Source organism: Poromitra crassiceps (assembly GCF_964638095.1).
Source record: "Poromitra crassiceps genome assembly, chromosome: 15".
NCBI classification, from domain to species: domain Eukaryota; kingdom Metazoa; phylum Chordata; class Actinopteri; order Beryciformes; family Melamphaidae; genus Poromitra; species Poromitra crassiceps.
In genome coordinates this window covers 14303374-14324209 of record NC_139634.1, presented here as the reverse complement: position 1 = coordinate 14324209, position 20836 = coordinate 14303374, and the positions used below count along the sequence as shown (strand labels likewise).

The window sequence follows — 20836 nt, the reverse complement described above, 5'->3', positions numbered from 1 at the left end:
TTCTAATTCACAGTGAAAAGTAATGTTAAATGATGTTTGACTGAGCTCCAACTAACTTGTCAAATATCGCTGCCTGCTCGACCACCCAGGCACTTTATGTACTTGACTAACTTAACCTAACTATCCTGTGTGGACACAATTGTCAGACTAAACTCCGGTTGGCACCCCAAAAACCTACAATCCACTACAGAAAAATGTATATTATTAATGTTTGTTTATTACTGGCCCCTGGCCTCCTGTCATTTTGCACAAGTGGCCCCTGGGCAAAGCAAGTTGAGTATCCCGGACTTACTTGAGAGTTGGGCCAAAGTGACTTCGTCCCATGTCTGCCATCTAGTAAAATATGGTAACAGTTATTCACCTTTATACACGCATGTTTAACAAGATGTTACAATATTTACAGATTTATTTTATACAATGCATCCCAGAATTCTTCACCATGCAGACGTCTGGTTGCATCAAAACAATAAAGAGGCATGACAGAATAACAAGACGACTTGCGACACTGCCACCTAGTGTCCAAATATACTCAAAACTGTCCTGTCAGAAAACTATCTTCAATCAGGAGATAAAGGTACAAATAAAATGTTGGCATATATGGCTCCATGATGACGCTCCTGCGATGATGACGGGAGGGCATCAGTAATGTATTGAAAAAAAGTTGTTTATCTCGAGAACCATTCGTCGGAACAACTTCAACATCGGGGAGTGCGCTTATGGTGACCTGACAGAGTTTAGTGCAGAATTCCGTGCAATTCGGCATTGCGCCACCCACTATACCTTACAACCTTGCAAACTAGATTAGTTTATTATTTATTATTTTTTGGGGGAATTTTTGCATGATTGCCATCATCAGCAGACCAATTTAATAGGCTACCTCACGTAGCCTATAGCATTATATAGGTATATATATATATATAGGCCTATAGCCTAGAGCCTAGATTATCCATTACCCTGATAATCTAGTATTAGGTATCTAGCTAGTACCATAACTAGCCAATCAACCAGCCAGCCAGATCAATCCAGGGGATGTTGGGGGGAATTGTCTGTCAACATTGGTCATGAATCATACAAACCCTTAAATCATCCTAAATACACGAATGCACACAAGCATGGAATATCATGCAAAAAAAAAAAAAAAAATCTTTTGGAAGGAGGTATTTCTCAGGAGTCGTTTTATTTTGAAAATCCCAAACAATACACAGCGAAAATGTTATTTCCTGTGTTAACTTGACACCAACGATCTTCTGATTGGGCGACGATTTTGAAGGTCCAACTCCCCAATGAACACGCAGGAGCAGCACAGTGCTATTGTATCAGCTGCCATAAATACAGTCATTCTGTCTTTCTGACTTCATTCGTTGCTGTGAAATATCGACAACTTTTGTATCATGCCTGAACCAGCCAAGCCAGCGCCCAAGAAGGGCTCCAAGAAAGCCGTGACCAAGACCGCCGCCAAGGGCGGCAAGAAGCGCAGAAAGTCCAGGAAGGAGAGCTATGCCATCTACGTGTACAAGGTGCTGAAGCAGGTCCATCCCGACACCGGCATCTCCTCCAAGGCCATGGGAATCATGAACTCCTTTGTCAACGACATCTTTGAGCGCATTGCTGGTGAGGCGTCTCGCTTGGCTCATTACAACAAGCGCCGCACCATCACCTCCAGGGAGATCCAGACCGCCGTGCGTCTTCTGCTTCCCGGTGAGCTGGCCAAGCACGCCGTGTCCGAGGGCACAAAGGCCGTCACCAAATACACCAGCTCCAAGTAAACTGCTAGAGCTTAAACAACACAAAGGTCCTTTTAAGGGCCACCCACTACTTCATGAAAGGGCTTTCTATCCAATTTATGGGCTACCAGTTTCAGGGGAATTTTCATCCCAAAATAGGATGCTGAAGTTGATGATTTTTAGTGGTTTTGTGTTTGCCCTGATCTGTCACATTTTTCACTATGCGTTTGCATCCAGCAAGATATAACTTTGTAATGTACCCTATCTATAATATATATTTGAATATTTTCTATTGTTTAAAAAAAACTAATCCTGTTTTACCTGTGCACCATCACACAAAGTCAATTTCCTTGTAAATTATTTTGCGTTATAATAGTGTATCCATAAGACTGGCTTGTTTTCTGCTTTTCACACTCTGTGATTTGACTTTTGAAAACTAAAACCAAATGTGGGACACCATCTCAATATGTGGGACATGGGCAAAGGCATGAAAATGCTCTGCAGTCCCTCACAAAGTGGGACATCTGGTCACCCCAGCCAGCGTTGCCATATTGATAATCTACGATAATTTGATCATTTTTATGACAGTTGTAATCAATATACTAATGGATCCTATGTCTCTTTATACATGTATTCTCACAACGTCTTTGCAGCCAATCATGTCCCCTAGGACAATGTAATTTTAGTTCCACCAGTGGTAGAGTGCTGGAATTTCCTATTCAAGAAGCATTTTTATTTTGCTGTACATTTAACTCAGTGGAAGTACTTACTGGTGTAAAATGTACTTTAAAAGTAAAAAGCACCTCATTTAAAATGGAACGTTGTGTTGTGATTTAATACATTTGATTTAAATCATGGTCATCATGAATCATCTTTTGTGGGCTGTGTGCTGTGTCTGTTGATGTCATGATTTGTGACATCATCAGTCCTCAACAATGTCACTTGAGCAATTGTGAAGTCATCAGTGATGTCACTTGAGCAATTGTGATGTCATCAGTGATGTCATAATCCTTCCTGGATGAGGCTATGAGTTGTGGAAGACGGCCGCTGCTCGCGTACAATAATTTGCCTTCAAAAACGATAATTTTGACCCTCAGGTATATACGATAATTCAACATTTCCCACCTGGCAACACCGAGTCGCAAACCATATTGTTGAGATTGCTGAGATCCATCGCTACCAGAAATCTACCCTAGTAGGCTATATTGAAGAAAAGTCCTTCATGAATTTCTACCCACAGGCCATCACTCTGATGAATGCACCAGCCTGATCACTTAGCTTACTGTGGAATAACGTACTGTGTTAAATTACTGTGCACACACCGTCTCATGTACGTTTTCTGGGAAATAACTGAAGTACCTGACTCAAAGCCTCGTTCACATTGAATGACATACAACTGTGCTATATCTGAAACATCTGTATTTAAACCTCTGGACAATGTCCACTTTTTCCTTTCATGTTGAACGGCATATAATCATGCGATATCGGGAAACATGCATGTATAAGCCTCTGTTTACAATTCTACGTGGCATATTGACACATGTAGGGCCTTCTGCACCTGTACACTCCCTCATACTGTATACGTATTTACAATTGACTCCTTACACCACACTTATAGTAGTTACTGTACATTTACATTCCTTCGTAAATACATATTTAAAATAGACACTTTACACAACACTTAATTAACTGTAAATTTCTGCTTATGTCTAAATGTAAAAATGTTGCCTGTTTTTTGTTGGTATTGTGCATACCTTTCTTTATTTTTTCTCTGTATGTGTTTACTATGAGAGCAAAGCAAACTGGAGCCCAATTCCTTGTATGTGTAGCCTACATGCCAATAAAGCTGATTCTGATTCTGAATACCCGCCTAAATTCAAACTCAGCCGCGCGCTGCTTCTCCGCAGCCTCTTTTCTGATTGGACGGACAGGAACCGCCCTGTCCACTCCAGAATATATAAGCCAGGGTTTCCCTTGTGCTTTACATTCTCTTTTGAGTCTCTCAACTCTAGAAAGAAGACTTCACCATGAGTGGCAGGGGCAAAACCGGCGGAAAGGCTCGCGCAAAGGCGAAGACGCGCTCATCTCGTGCAGGGCTCCAGTTCCCGGTCGGCCGTGTCCACAGGCTGCTGCGCAAAGGAAACTATGCCCAGCGTGTCGGTGCTGGAGCCCCGGTCTATCTGGCGGCGGTCCTTGAGTATCTGACCGCTGAGATCCTGGAGTTGGCTGGAAACGCTGCCCGCGACAACAAGAAGAGCCGCATCATCCCCCGTCACCTGCAGCTGGCCGTCCGCAACGACGAGGAGCTCAACAAGCTGCTGGGCGGAGTCACCATCGCTCAGGGTGGTGTGCTGCCCAACATCCAGGCGGTGCTGCTGCCCAAGAAGACCGAGAAGGCCGCCAAGAAGTAAACTCCACCAAGCCTGTCCAAACATCAAACCAAGGGCTCTTTTAAGAGCCACCCACTCACTACAAAAGAGCAATCCTTACTATTTCTAACTAAGTAACCAACTTACACTAGGTATATGATTGTCCATCATTTTGACATCCTTCAAGATGCGTCAGTGTCACTTCTTTAATTTGCTTAATGTTGAAACCTATGTGGGATATGCAGATAAACAAACCTGCTGTCAGGATTCAGCTTAAAACTAAAATGTGAATCAGTTCCTGAGAGCCTCTTTTTACAACTTTATTGTGGCAAGTATACATACAAGTATACATACAATGACAACACATTATGTATTACAACTGTACAACATAATTTCACAAAAACACGCCGGGGAGAGGGTTACTAAATTGGACAAAAAAGAAGATAAGGAACAAGTTTAATGAATATCTTGTAAAGCTTGAAGTAGTTGTACGCTTTAACAGCTTTTTTGTTTGTACATTCAGATGTCGTTGAAATGTATTGTTTAATGTAAGCAGTCAGCTCTGGAAAGTTTGGCTTTTTGCTTACAAATTTGGATCTGTGAATGTAAAATTTGGTCAAAATAATTCATTAATCGAGTAAAACTGAGCAGAGATTCCTGTCATATTCAATAAATCCAAACAATAAATTTTTCTAAAGTAAAGAGAAGTGAGGGTAAATGTGATCAGCAATAAATTGTGACAATTTACTCCGTAGTTGTTTTGTGGGGTCCCCACAAAAGGTGCAACTTTCTTAAGCCTCTGCATATAAAGTTGGGTAAAACCTGTGAATCATTTTAAAGCAGATGTCTTTGACTTTGTTAGTGACAAAAAACTTATTTGGTAATAGCCAAACTTTTCCCCAGCAGATATTTCCAATAAAAGCAGACCAATAGAGCTCAACAGTCATGATGTGATGTTTTTTGCCCCAGAAGTGAATTCCCCAAACATTTTCTGCATAGACATTTCGAAAATTCCTTTTACTTAATGAGTTAAAGGAACACTCCGCCCATTTTCAACCAGCTTTGTATCATTAGAACATCAGTAGTATATCAGAAAACTGTAAATGGTTTTGAAGTCTGTCATTTAATTTGACAGTTATTGAGTGTTAAAGTGTGGACCAGTGACATCACTGGTCCACACTAACTCAAATTAATAACTCATTAACTCAAATCAACTCTCAATTACTGTCAAACTAGATGAATGATGAATAGTTTGACAGTTATTTAGAGTTGATTTGAGTTCACGAGCATACAGCCATGTCACAGTCACGCGACGAAACTCAACAAACCGCAGGCGGGGAGTCGCACAGTGCTATTTGCATCACTGGCCTATAAATACAGTCGTTCTGTCTTGCTGACTTCATTCGTTGCTGTGAAGTACCGAGATCTCACCATGCCTGAACCCGCGAAGTCAGCGCCCAAGAAGGGCTCCAAGAAAGCCGTGACCAAGACCGCCGCCAAGGGCGGCAAGAAGCGCAGAAAGTCCAGGAAGGAGAGCTATGCCATCTACGTGTACAAGGTGCTGAAGCAGGTCCATCCCGACACCGGCATCTCCTCCAAGGCCATGGGAATCATGAACTCCTTTGTCAACGACATCTTTGAGCGCATCGCCGGTGAGGCATCTCGACTGGCTCATTACAACAAGCGCCGCACCATCACCTCCAGGGAGATCCAGACCGCTGTGCGTCTTCTGCTGCCCGGTGAGCTGGCCAAGCACGCCGTGTCCGAGGGCACAAAGGCCGTCACCAAATACACCAGCTCCAAGTAAACTGCCTGGAACTACATCACCAAAAGGCCCTTTTAAGGGCCACACACAACTTCTACAAAGAGCCTAATAATTTAATTTGTATAGTGACTTAATGGTGGTATACAATGACAGTGTGTATTGGACGCCCCATAGGACTTAATGCATCTTGTTTACACTGCCCAGTATGTGAAAGGCCCTTTCCATAATGTGCAACTAGACGCATAATTATGATATTGTCATCTGAAATCCGAACAATCACTAGATGAGGCAGGGTATTTAGGAAACTAAATAACAAATGCCATGTACATAATGCTACAGCCTACTGCTCATACTAAAAATGAAATCACACAATTACCAGTAGGTCTACTTTTTTCCATCATATCTCCATCTTCAAAATTTTCAAATGTACATATTAAGCCTATGTAACTACTACAGTTTTCCTGTTTGGTCGATATAGGCTACTTTAACCTACAGTGGAAAAATAGGATACTTTAAAATCAGTTACCATGCTATCTTCTACCATCTATCTTTTTTTGATTGAGACAGTAGGCCTAAGTTGTCTGAAATATTATTCACTTTTTTTTCACAAGTATGTTTATTGAGTGTTGTTCTTTTTATTTAAACAAAAACAAATTGCTCAGTACAACATTGGTCTACAGTACACAATCAGTCAATCACACAGTCACACAGTCACACAATCACAATCAATGAGTTAGACATCTTAAGAATAAACCCTTTCCTTACATACAAATAATGAGTCATTGAGCAAGATACTAAATTGCAAAATAAATGGGGGGGGGGGGTTACACAATTAGTCAAGGAGAATACTTGATGCCACTGTGGAATTGGAGAAGTTAAGATACGGCGACCATATTTTTGTAAACTGTACTTTTGAGGAGTTAAGTAGGCAGGTCAGATATTCAAGAGTAAAGCATTCTATTATGAGAGTTTGTTTTAGTGGGAGGCTTGTCATTTATCCATGACAGAAAAATGTTTTTCCTTGCTGCATAATGCCAAGATGGCATACAGTCATCTTCTAGAACTAGTAACCTCAAGTGTGTCTTGACTCGGATGACCGAAGAGATGAGGAAGGGTTCATACCCAAAGCCACACCAAATATTTTTCCCATGTCTTGTAAAATATCCGCCCAGTATGCTTGGATTTGAGGACAGAACCAAACACAATGAATATGTCCCTACTGAGATCTTACATTTTAGGCACAGAGGTGAAAGCTTTGGGTTTATTTTGTAACTTCTGTTGGGAGAAATTTGCAAACGGTGCAGATATTTGAATTGCAGCAGTCTAGCATGGTTACACACGGATCTTCTTTATGATCCCATATCTTTCAACTATTTATCATGTAGTCGCATTTAGGTGACAGTCACCTTTTTCAACCGAAAATAGAAGGATTTCTGAGTGTTAGGCCTATCTGTCACCAGATCTTTCCACTATATTATTATATAACTTTGCATCCCTGCATAATACTAATACATCAGCCTATTGGTTTTCTGCTTACGTTTGTGTACGGTTATATTTTGTATGACAATTTCCCCCACAGGGACAGTGGGGAAGTTTGGGCAGTATATTTTGTCTGATTTTATTACAGAAATAAACACAATATAGGTGACAAACGTCCTTTATTCAAAGACTCTTTGAGATGATCTGCTCTGAGACCAGCCTGTGACTAGAGAGATGGCAATATGGAGTTAATAATATAAATATTAAATTACCACAGTAGGCTACTACTAATAAAAACAACATGTTGTCATCCCTCAACAACTCACATCACATCTGAGCAAGGCACTTCCCCTCACAGTTCTTGGACAGTTAAAGTAGTGATCTCAGAATGTGAATATTGATTTAAACATCAGGCTGAAACTACATCAGCAGTAGATTTGTAAAATCCTGGACAAATGTGGATCCAAATTCTAATGATCAAAGCAACTGGTAAAACCACATGGGCTGTTTAAAAGTTTAAAATGTCGTTTTAGGCCAAAATGCAGAATGTGCTGGTCTAATGGACTCAAGTTGTTATATAGCAGTGTCTAAGTATTTGACAATTATGTCCATTGGAGAAAATACATGTTTGGCCTACTTTCATGTAAAATCAAACTTTAAAAGAAAACATTATGTTCAGTTTCATTAATCATGACTGCATCATTCACCAGTGTCAGAAAGTTATAGTGCTTCATAGGAGCAGTCTCAATGTAACTCGCCCGCAGCATCAGTGTGTTTACTGACACGAAAACATCCGACAATTAAAACAAAACTAATCCCAGCACTACTGTACTCTGACTTTTATTGTCTCGTCAGACATCTCTGCTTACTGGAAAACTAGTGTTGCCTGGAATATAAAGCATATTAAACCATTTTATTAGTTGAAATGCGAGGAAATCCCACTGCGAACAGAATACTGTGACGGTGTAATGCAGAGGTTTGAAGCTTCCCTGAATAAAGATAAAGTTTCCTCATTGTTAAAAATGACTCCATTTCGAAAGGAAACAAGTTTTCTAACAGCTCCAATAACAGTTACATTTCAAAACTGATCTGATCTGTGTCTTTTATCCCTAAAATGTGAGAGAGAAAACACAAGTGTCTCCACATTTGAGCTGCGCAGAGAGAGGCTGTGTGTGTTGAGTCTACACGGTCCTCATGCTGTGTATAAGTCCCGCCTCTTGCTCTGCATGGACAACACATTCCGGTCAGAGTTTGTAGAGTTGTGTGAAGCAGAAAAGACGAGAGAAGAATGGCAGAAGTCGCTCCAGCTGCACCCGCCGTTGCCTCCCCGGCAAAAGCGGCCAAAGCCACCAAGAAGAAGGCGGCGGTGAAGCCGAAGAAGGCTGGTCCCAGCGTCGGTGAGCTGATTGTCAAAGCTGTGTCCGCCTCCAAGGAGCGAAGCGGCGTGTCTCTGGCTGCCGTCAAGAAGAGCCTGGCTGCAGGAGGCTACGACGTGGAGAAGAATAATGCCCGCGTCAAGATCGCCATCAAGAAGCTGGTGGAAAAAGGCGCTCTGCTCCAGGTTAAGGGCACCGGGGCTTCCGGCTCCTTCAAGGTCCCCAAGGAAGAAAAGGTGAAGAAGCCGGTTGCCAAGAAACCCGCTCCTAAAGCCAAGAAGCCCGCTGCCAAGAAAGCAGTCAAGAGCCCCAAGAAGAAGGTTGCAGCTAAAAAGCCAGTAGCCGTAGCTGCCAAGAAATCTCCCAAGAAAGCCAAGAAGCCCGCTGCAGCGGCCAAGAAACCAGCCAAGAGCCCCAAGAAGGCGACCAAGAGTCCCAAGAAGGCGGTGAAGAAGCCCGCTGCTGCCAAGAAAGCACCCGCGAAATCACCAGCGAAGAAGGCTGCCAAGCCCAAAGCAGCAAAGAAAGCAGCACCCAAGAAGAAGTAAAGCGGCTGCCTTGATCTCTCCCACCCCAAATAGGCTCTTTTAAGAGCCACCCACAACCTCCATGAAAGAGCATCCTTACTATGATTATTATTTCATGTCAAATTATGAGCCCATCACAACACATTAGACAACAGATTTAATATATTAATATTCAAAGTAAACAATAAATTAAAGTAATTGGTCTAACCATCTGTAACCAGATTGTAGATTGTGAACATTTTGTGACGTTAAAGATGAAGTGTTAAAATGGGAAAATAAAAGTACACATTTTAAATTAAGAATATATAGTTAAGACTGGCATCCTATCCAAACTGCTTTTCCTAGCAAACATTTCCACCAGCAGACAATACAATAAATAGTGTGTTAACCTATAAAAGTACTACGGTGGTTTGGGTGCTGTAGACTAGAGCTTTGCTCCAGACTGAAAATTGCCTTTGTTAAAAATGTCTCAGCTGCCATCGCTAGAAATGCTCTGGGTTGGTGACCTCAATGTGGAGGAAACTGCAAGGCAGAGCCAGACATGGCCCTATATATACATTCATTTATGGTGACTTTTTCACTGAATACCAGCATGTAGACTGGCTACCAAGTACAATGATTTTGAATTAAATTAATGCTCTTTATGGTGGCCTAATTATGTATAAACTAATAACTTAACTAATAACACTAGCACAGAGGTGATAACAAATGAGAACCTCTCAGAGAGCATTTGAGATGGCTGATTTCTGTTGACGCAGCAACACCTGCTGATGGACTGTTACAGAGCTCAGGAGGTCTGGGCCATGTTGCAAGGTCTGGGTCTGGTTTTTAACATCACGTACTTCCATCATGCATGGTTTGCTGGAGGAGGTGATGCCCTCTAAGCAAGAAGAGATGTTCCTCCACCTCATCATTAGTCTGTTACAAATTATGTAAAACCAGATCTGTCATGAGCATCCAACAAACTGTTTTTGATAGTGACAGAGTCATAAGGCAGGTTCTGACTGAGCTCAGGAGGAGGAGAACTCTGGACAGGCAAGCTACTTTCCCTTGGAATCTACTGAACTGAAATCATACTTTATTTTGATGTATTGATATGAATTGCGAGTCTCCCCCCTCGACCATGTAATGATTGTATTAGTGCTTTTGTATTGTAAGTTATTTTTTTTGTATTTCTTTGTAAAACCCTCTGACCTTTTCGAAACAAATTCCTTTAAAAAGCACAACAGATATTTGATGCCCTCTCCCCCGAAGCCAGGCACGCGCGCGACACACGCACACACACACACACACGCGCGCGCGCGCGCACACACACACTCACACACATAATTTTCGGCGGGCTTTCCTCCAATTGGTCTAGTTAATATGTTGCAGCTCGCTCCTCCCATCGGGCAGGCCAATCAGCGTGCAGCAGTACTCCGGCATTGCCTTTATAAAGCCGACATTCACTGCCTAGAAACTCATTTTCCAACTTCTAAAAGAAGGAAGAGCTGAACCATGGCCAGAACCAAGCAGACCGCCCGTAAATCCACTGGAGGAAAAGCTCCTAGGAAGCAGCTCGCCACCAAGGCTGCCCGCAAGAGCGCCCCGGCTACCGGCGGCGTCAAGAAGCCTCACCGTTACAGGCCCGGTACCGTGGCTCTCAGAGAGATCCGTCGCTACCAGAAATCCACTGAGCTGCTGATCCGCAAGCTGCCCTTCCAGCGCCTGGTCAGAGAGATCGCTCAGGATTTCAAGACCGACCTGCGCTTCCAGAGCTCCGCTGTCATGGCTCTGCAGGAGGCCAGCGAGGCTTACCTGGTCGGCCTGTTTGAGGACACCAACCTGTGCGCCATCCACGCCAAGAGGGTCACCATCATGCCCAAAGACATCCAGCTGGCCCGCCGCATCCGCGGAGAGCGCGCTTAAACCATCTGCTGTCTGACACCAACACAAAGGCTCTTTTAAGAGCCACCTCCATATTCACTCAAGAGTTTATTCTGCGTTAAAAATGCAGCTCACACCCTTAAACAATACAGAATAATGGTACTATAAATAACATGGCAATATGGCTGGTCTAGTATGTATTGCAGAATGTTGTGTGTGAGGCTCTCTATATTTAGCTCTTTTTTTTTTCACCATTGCAACAACGAAAATGCACAGAAAACAATGTTTTATCCATGTCAATTTGGTAGTCTGCCTACGTGACGTATCCAAGCCAACAATAAAGTAGTAGCAACAAGTATAGGGTGATCTAAACATGCTGCAGCTTTCATGGTAGTTATCCTTCTGCTTGTTGGACGTTTTGTTTGTTTGTATTGCTCAGACAACTGCTATAACAAAATCGCATTTAGTACATTGACATAAGCCACTGTTGGTCGCTACACATGTCGATTGGTAATGGATTTTAGTTTATTGTTGATTAGACCAAATGAATTACAGGCTAATGATGATTGATTTATTGATTTAATCAACGTGAATCAAGCATTGCTTTGGACATTTTGCATTTCTGCATCCTGGGGGTGCTTTGGATGTTCACACAGCAGAGCATTTTGTTAAATGCACAATGCAGTTTGCTGCTGCAAGCTCGTTGCTTATATCACTACTATTGTGGAGAGAACCACTAAGACATTTGAACCACCACCTGTTTACACAAGACTATTAGGGTGGTTTTATGCTATACAAGGAAAACGTGCAATATACGATTTACTTAAGGAATGGCTTCTTTGGCAAATGTGGGCGGCTCTTAAAAGAGCCTTTGTGTTGTTGGTCGATAAATGAAGTTAACCTCCGAAGCCGTACAGAGTGCGGCCCTGCCTCTTCAGAGCATACACCACATCCATGGCGGTGACGGTCTTTCTCTTGGCGTGCTCGGTGTAGGTGACGGCATCACGGATGACGTTCTCCAGGAAGACCTTGAGAACCCCGCGGGTCTCCTCGTAGATCAGACCAGAGATGCGCTTCACTCCACCGCGGCGAGCCAGACGGCGGATAGCGGGCTTGGTGATTCCCTGGATGTTATCACGGAGGACTTTACGATGACGCTTGGCGCCTCCTTTGCCGAGTCCCTTTCCACCCTTTCCTCTGCCAGACATCGTGCTGATTCGTTTAGATCAAAAACAAGAACAAACTGATGAAGCGACTCAGAAAGCTTCACAATATAAACTGTTTTTGCGGACCTGAAGGAGGAAGGAAATAGCGCACTTTGCTGGGCGGTGCCAAACTCTGAGATCCTCCCATCATGTTTATGAAAAGTTAGTCTACCAGCATTTCCAGTTGGTCGAGGTGTCTTTGAAAATAAAAGCGACATTTGAGTTTACTTAGAAAGACGTTTGTGATTTTTTTATTTATTTTTGGTGGAGAGAGGCTAAATGCTGTAGCAGTATTCTCTGAAATGCCTCTGAAATTACTCTCGACATTATCAAGCATTCAATTATGATCAAAACACAATCAAAGTTAATAGCAGCTGGTAAAATAAACAGTGACAATACAATATAGGGTATAGCCTATAGGAATAATTTATTTTTATACTTTAATTTTCTGTCAGTAGCAGTATGACACCATTAAAAGGGGAAAACCATTCAACATTTGCTCGAGTGACATCACTGATGACATCACAACTGCCTGATGACATCACAGTTGGGCAAAGTTGCCCAGGTCAACTGCTGACCTACAGGTGACTACACTTTAGGATGGTGATGATGTCATAATGCCATCAAATTGCCTGTGAAGGCCTAGAAATGTCAAATAGCGCTATAGTACCCCCAGTGGGCGGATTTTGTTCTTCTTTTTTTTCAGGAGCATCTAGTAACCACCGATACCTGTCATTTGGTGAAATTTCATGTCTCTGTGTCATTGTTGCTATTTACGCCCGGGTGCAAATAGTCCATGTGCCTATTTTTACTCCGGTGTAAAAAGCTCATGATTCCAACCAATGATGAGACAAGTACTGTATGTATTTTATACGATAATGTACTATTATGTTGACTGTGTGTGCGTCTGTGTAAGGCTTCGGTTATTCATTTAACATCCAATCTCATGTGTACTTTGTGCATCGGGAGATCACTGCACTGCACTGCCCTTGCATAGGGTGTAAATAGCCTGGCCGTCATGGCATGCCTATTGGTACCCGGGTACAAATAGACACTCTGTACTACTATAGAGACAGTAAGAATAATGCAAATTATTGTGAATACTACTACTACCACTACTAATAATAACAGTAATACATGCACATTATACTGTACTGTACATATTCACAGTCTGTGGTCCGGTCTTCAGTTAATGCATTTCTTGTACCTGTGTTCTTTGATCACTGTGTGGTTTTATCACCTCACAGTGCAGAGAAACTATGAAGCTGTTTCCTTGAAGCTGCTGGAGAGAAAACCACAGAGACCCCTACATAAAAAAGAAACAAAAACAAAGTAAGAGGGCAGGTTTTATTCGGTGTGACTGGTAAAACTCAAAGTGTTGACCTCACATCACCAAGCTGTAGAATGGGGTACACATCTCTGCAATGACTGCTCTGTAAGTATGATCTATGCATGTGTGTGTGTGTGTGTGTGTGTGTGTGTGTGTGTGTGTGTGTGTGTGTGTGTGTGTGTGTGTGTGTGTGTGTGTGTGTGTGTGTGTGTGTGTGTGTGTGTGTGTGTGTGTGTGTGTGTGTGTACAGGACATTAATTATGCAGTAATGCAGCCGGGAAATAAGTAACTAATTCCAAGATGGATGTAACTAGTTATAGCATTAGAAGACACACGTTAATACATTTCCATAGGTTTCCACGCATTACATCCCTGGGTCTTTTTCTCAAGTCAAATTGTCTAACTGCATGCAAAACATCCAAACAACTGGAGTCTCATTTCTCTTCAGTGCTGACCATGTTGCTGTGCTGCAAATCCACACAAGGTTGGTACACTTCACCATCACTCTGTCACACTGGTATGATGGCCCTTTGTGTAAATCCAGATAGAGAGATCTGTTTTGGGGACTTTGAACAGTTCTTTTTTCCTGACCCCCCCAGTTAAAACTGTGCTAAGGAGGATGCCAGTAATCTTAGGGATTCCCTGTCTAGTAATCGTGCCCTCCTTGCAACGTCAGTCAGAGTTATATGGGTTCATCAGAGATTGTTAGTGGAAGTTTGGGTCTTTTTTGCAGTCCTGAAATCAATGGCTATTTACATGGTTTTGGAGGTGTTGAGCAGGAGGTTGTTGTTGGAGGAGCAGTGAATAAATAAAACAGCTCGCACACTGCAAGGGCTCCAGTGAAAAATATTTATTGCACCGTTCTGGTTACGTTTCGAAACGTAACCAGAACTGTTTTATTTATTCACTGTTCCAGCCTCTCTCCAGCTCTGCACCTGCCATATTCGACCTGGATGTGCGTGTTGGCCTACGCGGGAGCTGATGAAGGCTGTTTGCTTGAGCCGGAGCCCGTGAAAAAAAATGAAAAAAAAATGAAAACAAATTTTTTTGACAAAAAAAATAAAAATGTCCCCCTAATTGCAAACTTTATTATAGCCATATTATGATTATAGCTGAAAAAAGTAGAAAACATTTTGAATGAGAGGAAAGTGGTTTTGGTTTTGGAACAGACCTTTCAAAAGCACAATTATCACAATAAGACTATAAAAACACATGTATGTAAAAAACATTTATTGGCATAAATTTATTGGCATAAATCGGAAATCAAGACTATGTTTTACATGTTAGGGTACAGATGGAAGCAGGATAATAGGGTTTTTACGTCCCATTTTTCATTTGTAATGTCAGAACAAAAACAGACATATTTTCCATAAGTGTCATTCCCTGAAACAAAGCTATGGGTCAAACAGAAATTTTGAGAAATTGAAAACACAGATAAAGTAGAAGTAAGCAAAATCAGCCATTTTGTATCTAAAATGTAGGAAGTAACACAATAGGCTATATGTTTCTCTGCAGCAGAGGAACAGCAAACTGGATCTTCTTTGTTTTACTTCCTGCTTTTTAGATACAAAATGCCTGATTTGGGTGGGATGTGAAATAGGCTAATTAGGATTCTTGAGCTCGGACATAAGAAACGGCTGCTCTTTCTCAAGGATCTCAAGGAAGATATCTTTGCCTCTCCTTCCACTGGCATGCAGTGACTTATAGAGCAGTTCCCTCATCTGACCGCGAGTGGTTCTTTCCGCCATAATGGTGTCGAAAGCTGCTTGGTTGATAACGTCCTTGGTCAAGAGCTTATCCAAGATTGGTGCGACCATGCTCACTCTGTCGATCAGCTCATCCTTGTGTATATCCACAAAGTGCTTCTCTGTGGAGAAAGGTATGGGGGTGAGTTAATATCAGGTTGTAATCCGCTTGCGTCTATACATTTTGAAGAATTATAATATAGGGTATGATTGCAAAACACTATCCATTTTATATATCCAACTGCTGTCTGAAATTAAACAGCCAATACTTCAAAAATGCAGGTATAAAGTATTAACAAAACTCTTGTAACAGTCATGTAAGACATCAATTGATTTTTGCTAATCACTTCACCTCCACCATGTGGTCCAGCCGAGGGTCCTGAGGCTGCAAGACATGAAAATGAAAATTATATGATAAATGTATATTTCTTAGACTGTAGAAATACTTCTGTTTCTCTCATACGGTGAGAGTATTCAAGTGCTTCCTTGTGGAGAAAGGGAGTAGTAGTAGTAGTAGTAGAAAACTTTAATGTCCTCCAAGGAGGCAATTTGTTGTACAGCACAGTACATGAGGACACAGACACATTAAAATAACATACACAACTCATAAAAATCATAAAAATCATCTGTAGTGGTAAAAAATACTACAAAAATACGCAATAATACTGTGTATTAAAGTGCACGTGTTAGCAGCCCTGCATATTTAAAGTGCATATCTGATAACAATAAAAACAACAAATAAAAACTTCAGATTCCCTGAATCTCATATCTTATTTAGCTGGATGATTGACATGGGGATAAATGAATGTTTTGCTCTGTTGGTTCTGATCTTGGGGTATGTGTACCTCCGACCAGAAGGGAGTAGCTGAAACTCTGCTGACAGTGGATGGGTTTTGTCTGAGCAGACCTTGTCTGCCTTCACGGTCAGCCTAGTCAAGTACAGGTGGTACAGGTCGGCCTGCTGTTGCCCCATGATTTTTCCACAGATCTTAACAATCTTTCCCAATTTATTTTTGTGAGTAACTTTGGAATGTCCGTACCAGCATACAATACAATAACAAAGAATACTCTCAATAAAAGACTTGTAAAAAAGAGTAAGAATTTTGTTATCAACGTTAAAAAAGCTCAATTTCCTAAGGAAATACAAGCGCTGTTGGCCCTTCTTAAAGATAGCATCCACGCATTGGTCCCAAGATAATTTGTGATCTATAATCAGACCAAGGTATTTATATTCTGTCACCACCTCAATCTCCTCTCCTTTGATCATGGATGGGGTGGATAGTGGAGGGTCTCGTCTAAAGTTAAAATTAACCTCTTTAGTCTTGGCTATGTTCAGAGTCAAATGTGAGGCCTCACACCATTTGACAAAGTAATTTAGAACTGGGCCGTGTTCAACTTCATCGTGTCCCAGTAGGCTGACCACGGCGGTATCATCCGCAAATTTAATTATATACTGTCCAGGGTAACTGCTAATTTTTTGATTCAATATCACAAGAACATAACGAAAACATGTCTGGCCGAGGTAAAACCGGTGGAGTGTAGAGGAAAGGGCGGCTGCTCTTACCTCTGAGCACAACTAGCAGTTTTGTGAGCTTTGGACTCTAGATAAACTAGCATATTGTGCATGAGTACAAACAACAAGCCGAGGACATGGCGTCCTTTGGCTCCCGTTTTGTCCAGAACTGGGCAAGGCTAAAATTTACTGGAGAAGGCGAACCTCCCTCACGCGACTACGTGGGGAAGGAACTGCTTTTCAAGTCAAACTGGCTTAGTGCCAAGGACATTTACTCATTCATTGCTCTGCCAAACCGACGTGAGTTTGAACTATGTTTCTTTCAGGAGTCAGTACTCCGCCGCTTCCTGGAGCATTACGCCTCAAAGGCCAGTGACGATGTGTGGAAAAAATGGCAGATTGATTCATCTATTTCCATTGACATTGTGAACATTGTGGTTAAGTTCTGGACCTGCAGGGTCTCCGACCATGATGTTGAGCTGTATCTAAGTCGATATTGTAACATTCTCGAGCAGCCGTATAAGCCTGTAGATCAGTTTGGCAGCTGGTATGGAGTCCGGAAGTATAAAGTCAAAGTCAAGACGGACGGTAATGAACGTAAAACTATACCAAGCTCCATCTCGCTCGGCCCCTACAGCGGCCGCATTTTCTACCCGGGCCAAGTGACCAGGTGCTTCGTATGTGGTAGTATGGAGCACCAGATCAAAGACTGTCAGCAGGTGAAGTGCTGGAGGTGTGGAGACCTGGGCCACAAGGCCAAAGACTGTACTAACACCGCTGAGTGCAGTCTGTGTGGAGGAGGAGGGCACAGTTACTTCCAGTGTCCTCAGTCATACAGCAACAAAGCACGAGCTGAAAGAAAATCTGTTGCCGAAGACCAAGAGAGAAAACAGCTGCTTGAGTTTCTCAAACAAAGTAACCAGACACAAGAGAGCGCCGGTGCCACACAGACGGCAGCCCTCGTGCAGAGCGCCCCGCAGCCAGAACAGAGCGGGAGCGCGCAGGACGGGAGCGCGCCGAGAGTGGAGACGGAGCAGAACGCGGAGAGACCAGCCCCAACGGCGAGGAGAAACCTGCAGGCGGTGTATGGGAGAGGACGAGGCCGGGGGAGAGACGCCATCAGGAGAGAGCCCTCCAGTCCCGGAGGATCCCAGCAGCGGCCATCAGAGAGCGTCGGAGAGACAGCGAGAGAGGACGCCGCGACCAGAGAGACCCCGCTGATGCGGGCCGATAACATCACGCTGCCCCCTTCGAACGGCGACACCGGAGAGGAGGCGTCGGATGACGAGAGCGATCGAGATGGTGGAGACTTCGACTCAGCCAGTGAAGAACCAAGTTCACAGGACAGCAGCGAGCAGGACTCGAACAGAGAGGAAGATCCTCCCGCTGCAGTCGTGCCTGCAACTACAGAACATGTGAGTGCAAAACAAAAAAGGCACCCAACACCTCTGAAAAGGGATGAAAAAAAGTACAAGACCAGCTGAGTAGCTAAGATGTTCAACTCCTTGATTTAAATGTCTCTACTCTCAATTTGTACCTGTAATGTGAGAGGCATCAAGTCAACTGAGAATAGAAACATAAAAATGAATGCTCTTCTCAAAACACAATGTGATATTTTATGTACACAAGAACTAAGGTTGACGACACAGGAAGATGTGATTGATGTAATGAATATGTGGTCAAAAGGCACTTCTGTTATCTCTATTGGTGGTGATAGAGCTGATGGTGTAGGTATATTTTTTAAAAGTAAAGCTGAAATTATTCAAAGTAGAGAAATTATTCCAGGGCGTATCCTTTTAGTTGACTGTTTTTATGCAAACACGAGAATGAGAATTATTAATGTGTATACACCTCCTGACAAAGCAGCGAAAGTCAGAATATTTAAGAAACTACATGAACTTTTGTTTGTTGGCTATCATGCAGTCCTCTGTGGTGATATGAATGCTTATACAGATGGTAATGACCGAATTCCTCTACGACCCTATAAGCCTAGCAGGGAAGGAAAGGCACTTAAAAATATGAGTGATTTCTGTGGTGTGAGTGATGTATTTAGGATGTTGCATCCAACTAAAGTTGACTTTACTCGTTTTGATACAATGTGCAAGACAAGAATAGACCGTATATATATTACGGATGGCATTACATTGAATTATCAAACTAAAGTATTGGTCAATTCCGATCACCTGGCTGTTGAAGCTCTGCTGAGTCTCGGCAAGAGCGAGAAGAAAGGTTACTGGAAATTAAATACTAGCTGTCTAAATAATAATGATGTCATTGCAGATCTGAAGAAATAAATTGCAATCATAAAGAGCTTGAATGTATTGTCTGAGTCTGCTGTCCATTTATGGGAAACTATGAAATCTCGACTCAGGAATTTCTTTAAACATAAATGTAAAATCTTGAAACAAGAACAAAATGAAAAATATAAAGAGCTAATGTTTAAATATGTTGATCTGCAAACAAAAGCTAATAAAACAGAAGAAGATAAAGATAACTTGAGTGATATTGAATCGGAATTGACCAAAATGAATAATATGAATCATTGCCTATGTATACAAGCACGTATGATCAACAAAGAGTCCTCCATTAATGTTCAGGGTCTGATAAATATGCAAAAAAAGAAACTTCAGAATAAATATGTGGAGTCAATTAAAAATGCAAATGGGCAAGTCATTAAAGACGAGCAAGGAAAAAGAGAGACAGTTAGGTCTCTGTGTGAAAACATGTATGAAAAGGTAAATATAAACTATGCCAAACTAAGTGCATTTCTGGATCCCATCAATTTACAGGAGGCCAACTTAAACTCACTGGGTGGAGAGATCACTGAAAGTGAAGTAAAAAAAGCAATTTCAGAATTAAATAAAGGAAAATCACCAGGTCCAGATGGACTTCCTACTGAATTTTATCAAGCATGTATGTTAGATATTGCAGATTTCTTGGCCTCTGTGTACAATGATGGAATCCAGAAAGGCACCCTACACAGCTCCTTCTACCATGGAGTGATCTCACTGATATATAAGAAAGGTGACTCACAAGAATTGGATAATTGGAGACATATCACACTGATGAATATTGATTATAAAATACTTGCAAAGATTATTATGAATAGACTGAATGACGCCCTAGAAAAAATAATAGAAAAAGAACAGGCATGTGCCATAAAGGGCAGACTGATGTGGGACAATTTAGGAATGTTAAGAAATATAATTAATAATACAGAGGAGGAATTTTTCATCATAGGACTAGACCAAAAAAAAGCATTTTATTTTATTTCAAGGGAATATTTGTGGGAAGTTTTAAAGTGTTATGGTTTTGAAAATGATTTTATTAATATGATTAAGTTGTTGTATGCACAATCGATAACTCAAGTAAACGTGAATGGAGTTCTAACAGACTCTTTTGAAATTAAGAGAGGGGTAAAACAGGGTTGCCCTCTTTCTGCTGCCCTCTATATCTTAGCCATCAACCCATTATTAAAAAGAATTAAGGAAGATACCAGGCTGAGTGGGACGAGAACCAGTGGTGGAGACCGAGTGACTGTCCTGGCCTACGCCGATGATGTCACAGTCATAGTCAAAAGCCAAAAGGAACTGGACATAGTAAATGAACACCTTAGGACATACGAAGAGGTGTCCGGTGCCAGACTGAACCACAATAAAACAGAAGGAGTCTGGTTTGGAGAGAATAACTCTCGACCTGTAATTAATATAAATGATAGAAATTATATGACCGTTTTAGGTATCAAAATAAGTAATACAAATAGTTACGATGAAAACTGGGACAGCAAAGAAATAGAAATAAAGGAAGAACTTGAGAAATGGGGTAATAAATTAAATAACTATAAAACTAGAATATTAATAATAAAAATGTTTGTTTTATCCAAATTATTGTTTTTAGCAACTGTTTTCCCCCCCAAAGCCCAGACATTAAAGAAAAT

The 20836-nt window shown here is 41.8% G+C and overlaps 3 protein-coding genes and 4 pseudogenes across 7 annotated transcripts in view; 5 read left to right on the top strand and 2 right to left on the bottom strand.

Moving 5' to 3' along the window:
* The window catches only part of LOC310790632 (histone H3.2), a gene marked incomplete at its 3' end in the record, with an annotated part of 494832 nt that overhangs the window by 26255 nt on the left and 447741 nt on the right, over positions 1-20836 (bottom strand). The window lies entirely within an intron of this gene.
* Positions 1392-1766, top strand: LOC310790626 (histone H2B pseudogene; annotated as a pseudogene). The gene has a single exon. The product of its transcript is annotated as a histone H2B pseudogene (transcript).
* LOC310790623 (histone H2A pseudogene) lies at positions 3752-4135 on the top strand (annotated as a pseudogene). Its single transcript has one exon. The product of its transcript is annotated as a histone H2A pseudogene (transcript).
* On the top strand, positions 5526-5900 carry LOC310790627 (histone H2B pseudogene; annotated as a pseudogene). Its single transcript has one exon. The product of its transcript is annotated as a histone H2B pseudogene (transcript).
* LOC310790617 (histone H1 pseudogene) lies at positions 8626-9261 on the top strand (annotated as a pseudogene). The gene has a single exon. The product of its transcript is annotated as a histone H1 pseudogene (transcript).
* LOC310790620 (histone H3.2) lies at positions 10738-11148 on the top strand (the record flags this gene model as incomplete). The annotated part of the gene is made up of 1 exon (XM_083652333.1): positions 10738-11148. The coding sequence occupies one exon, from the start codon at positions 10738-10740 to the stop codon at positions 11146-11148; it is 411 nt and encodes a 136-aa protein (XP_083508459.1).
* On the bottom strand, positions 12003-12314 carry LOC310789843 (histone H4; the record flags this gene model as incomplete). Its single annotated transcript, XM_083651538.1, has 1 exon — positions 12003-12314. The coding sequence occupies one exon, from the start codon at positions 12312-12314 to the stop codon at positions 12003-12005; it is 312 nt and encodes a 103-aa protein (XP_083507664.1).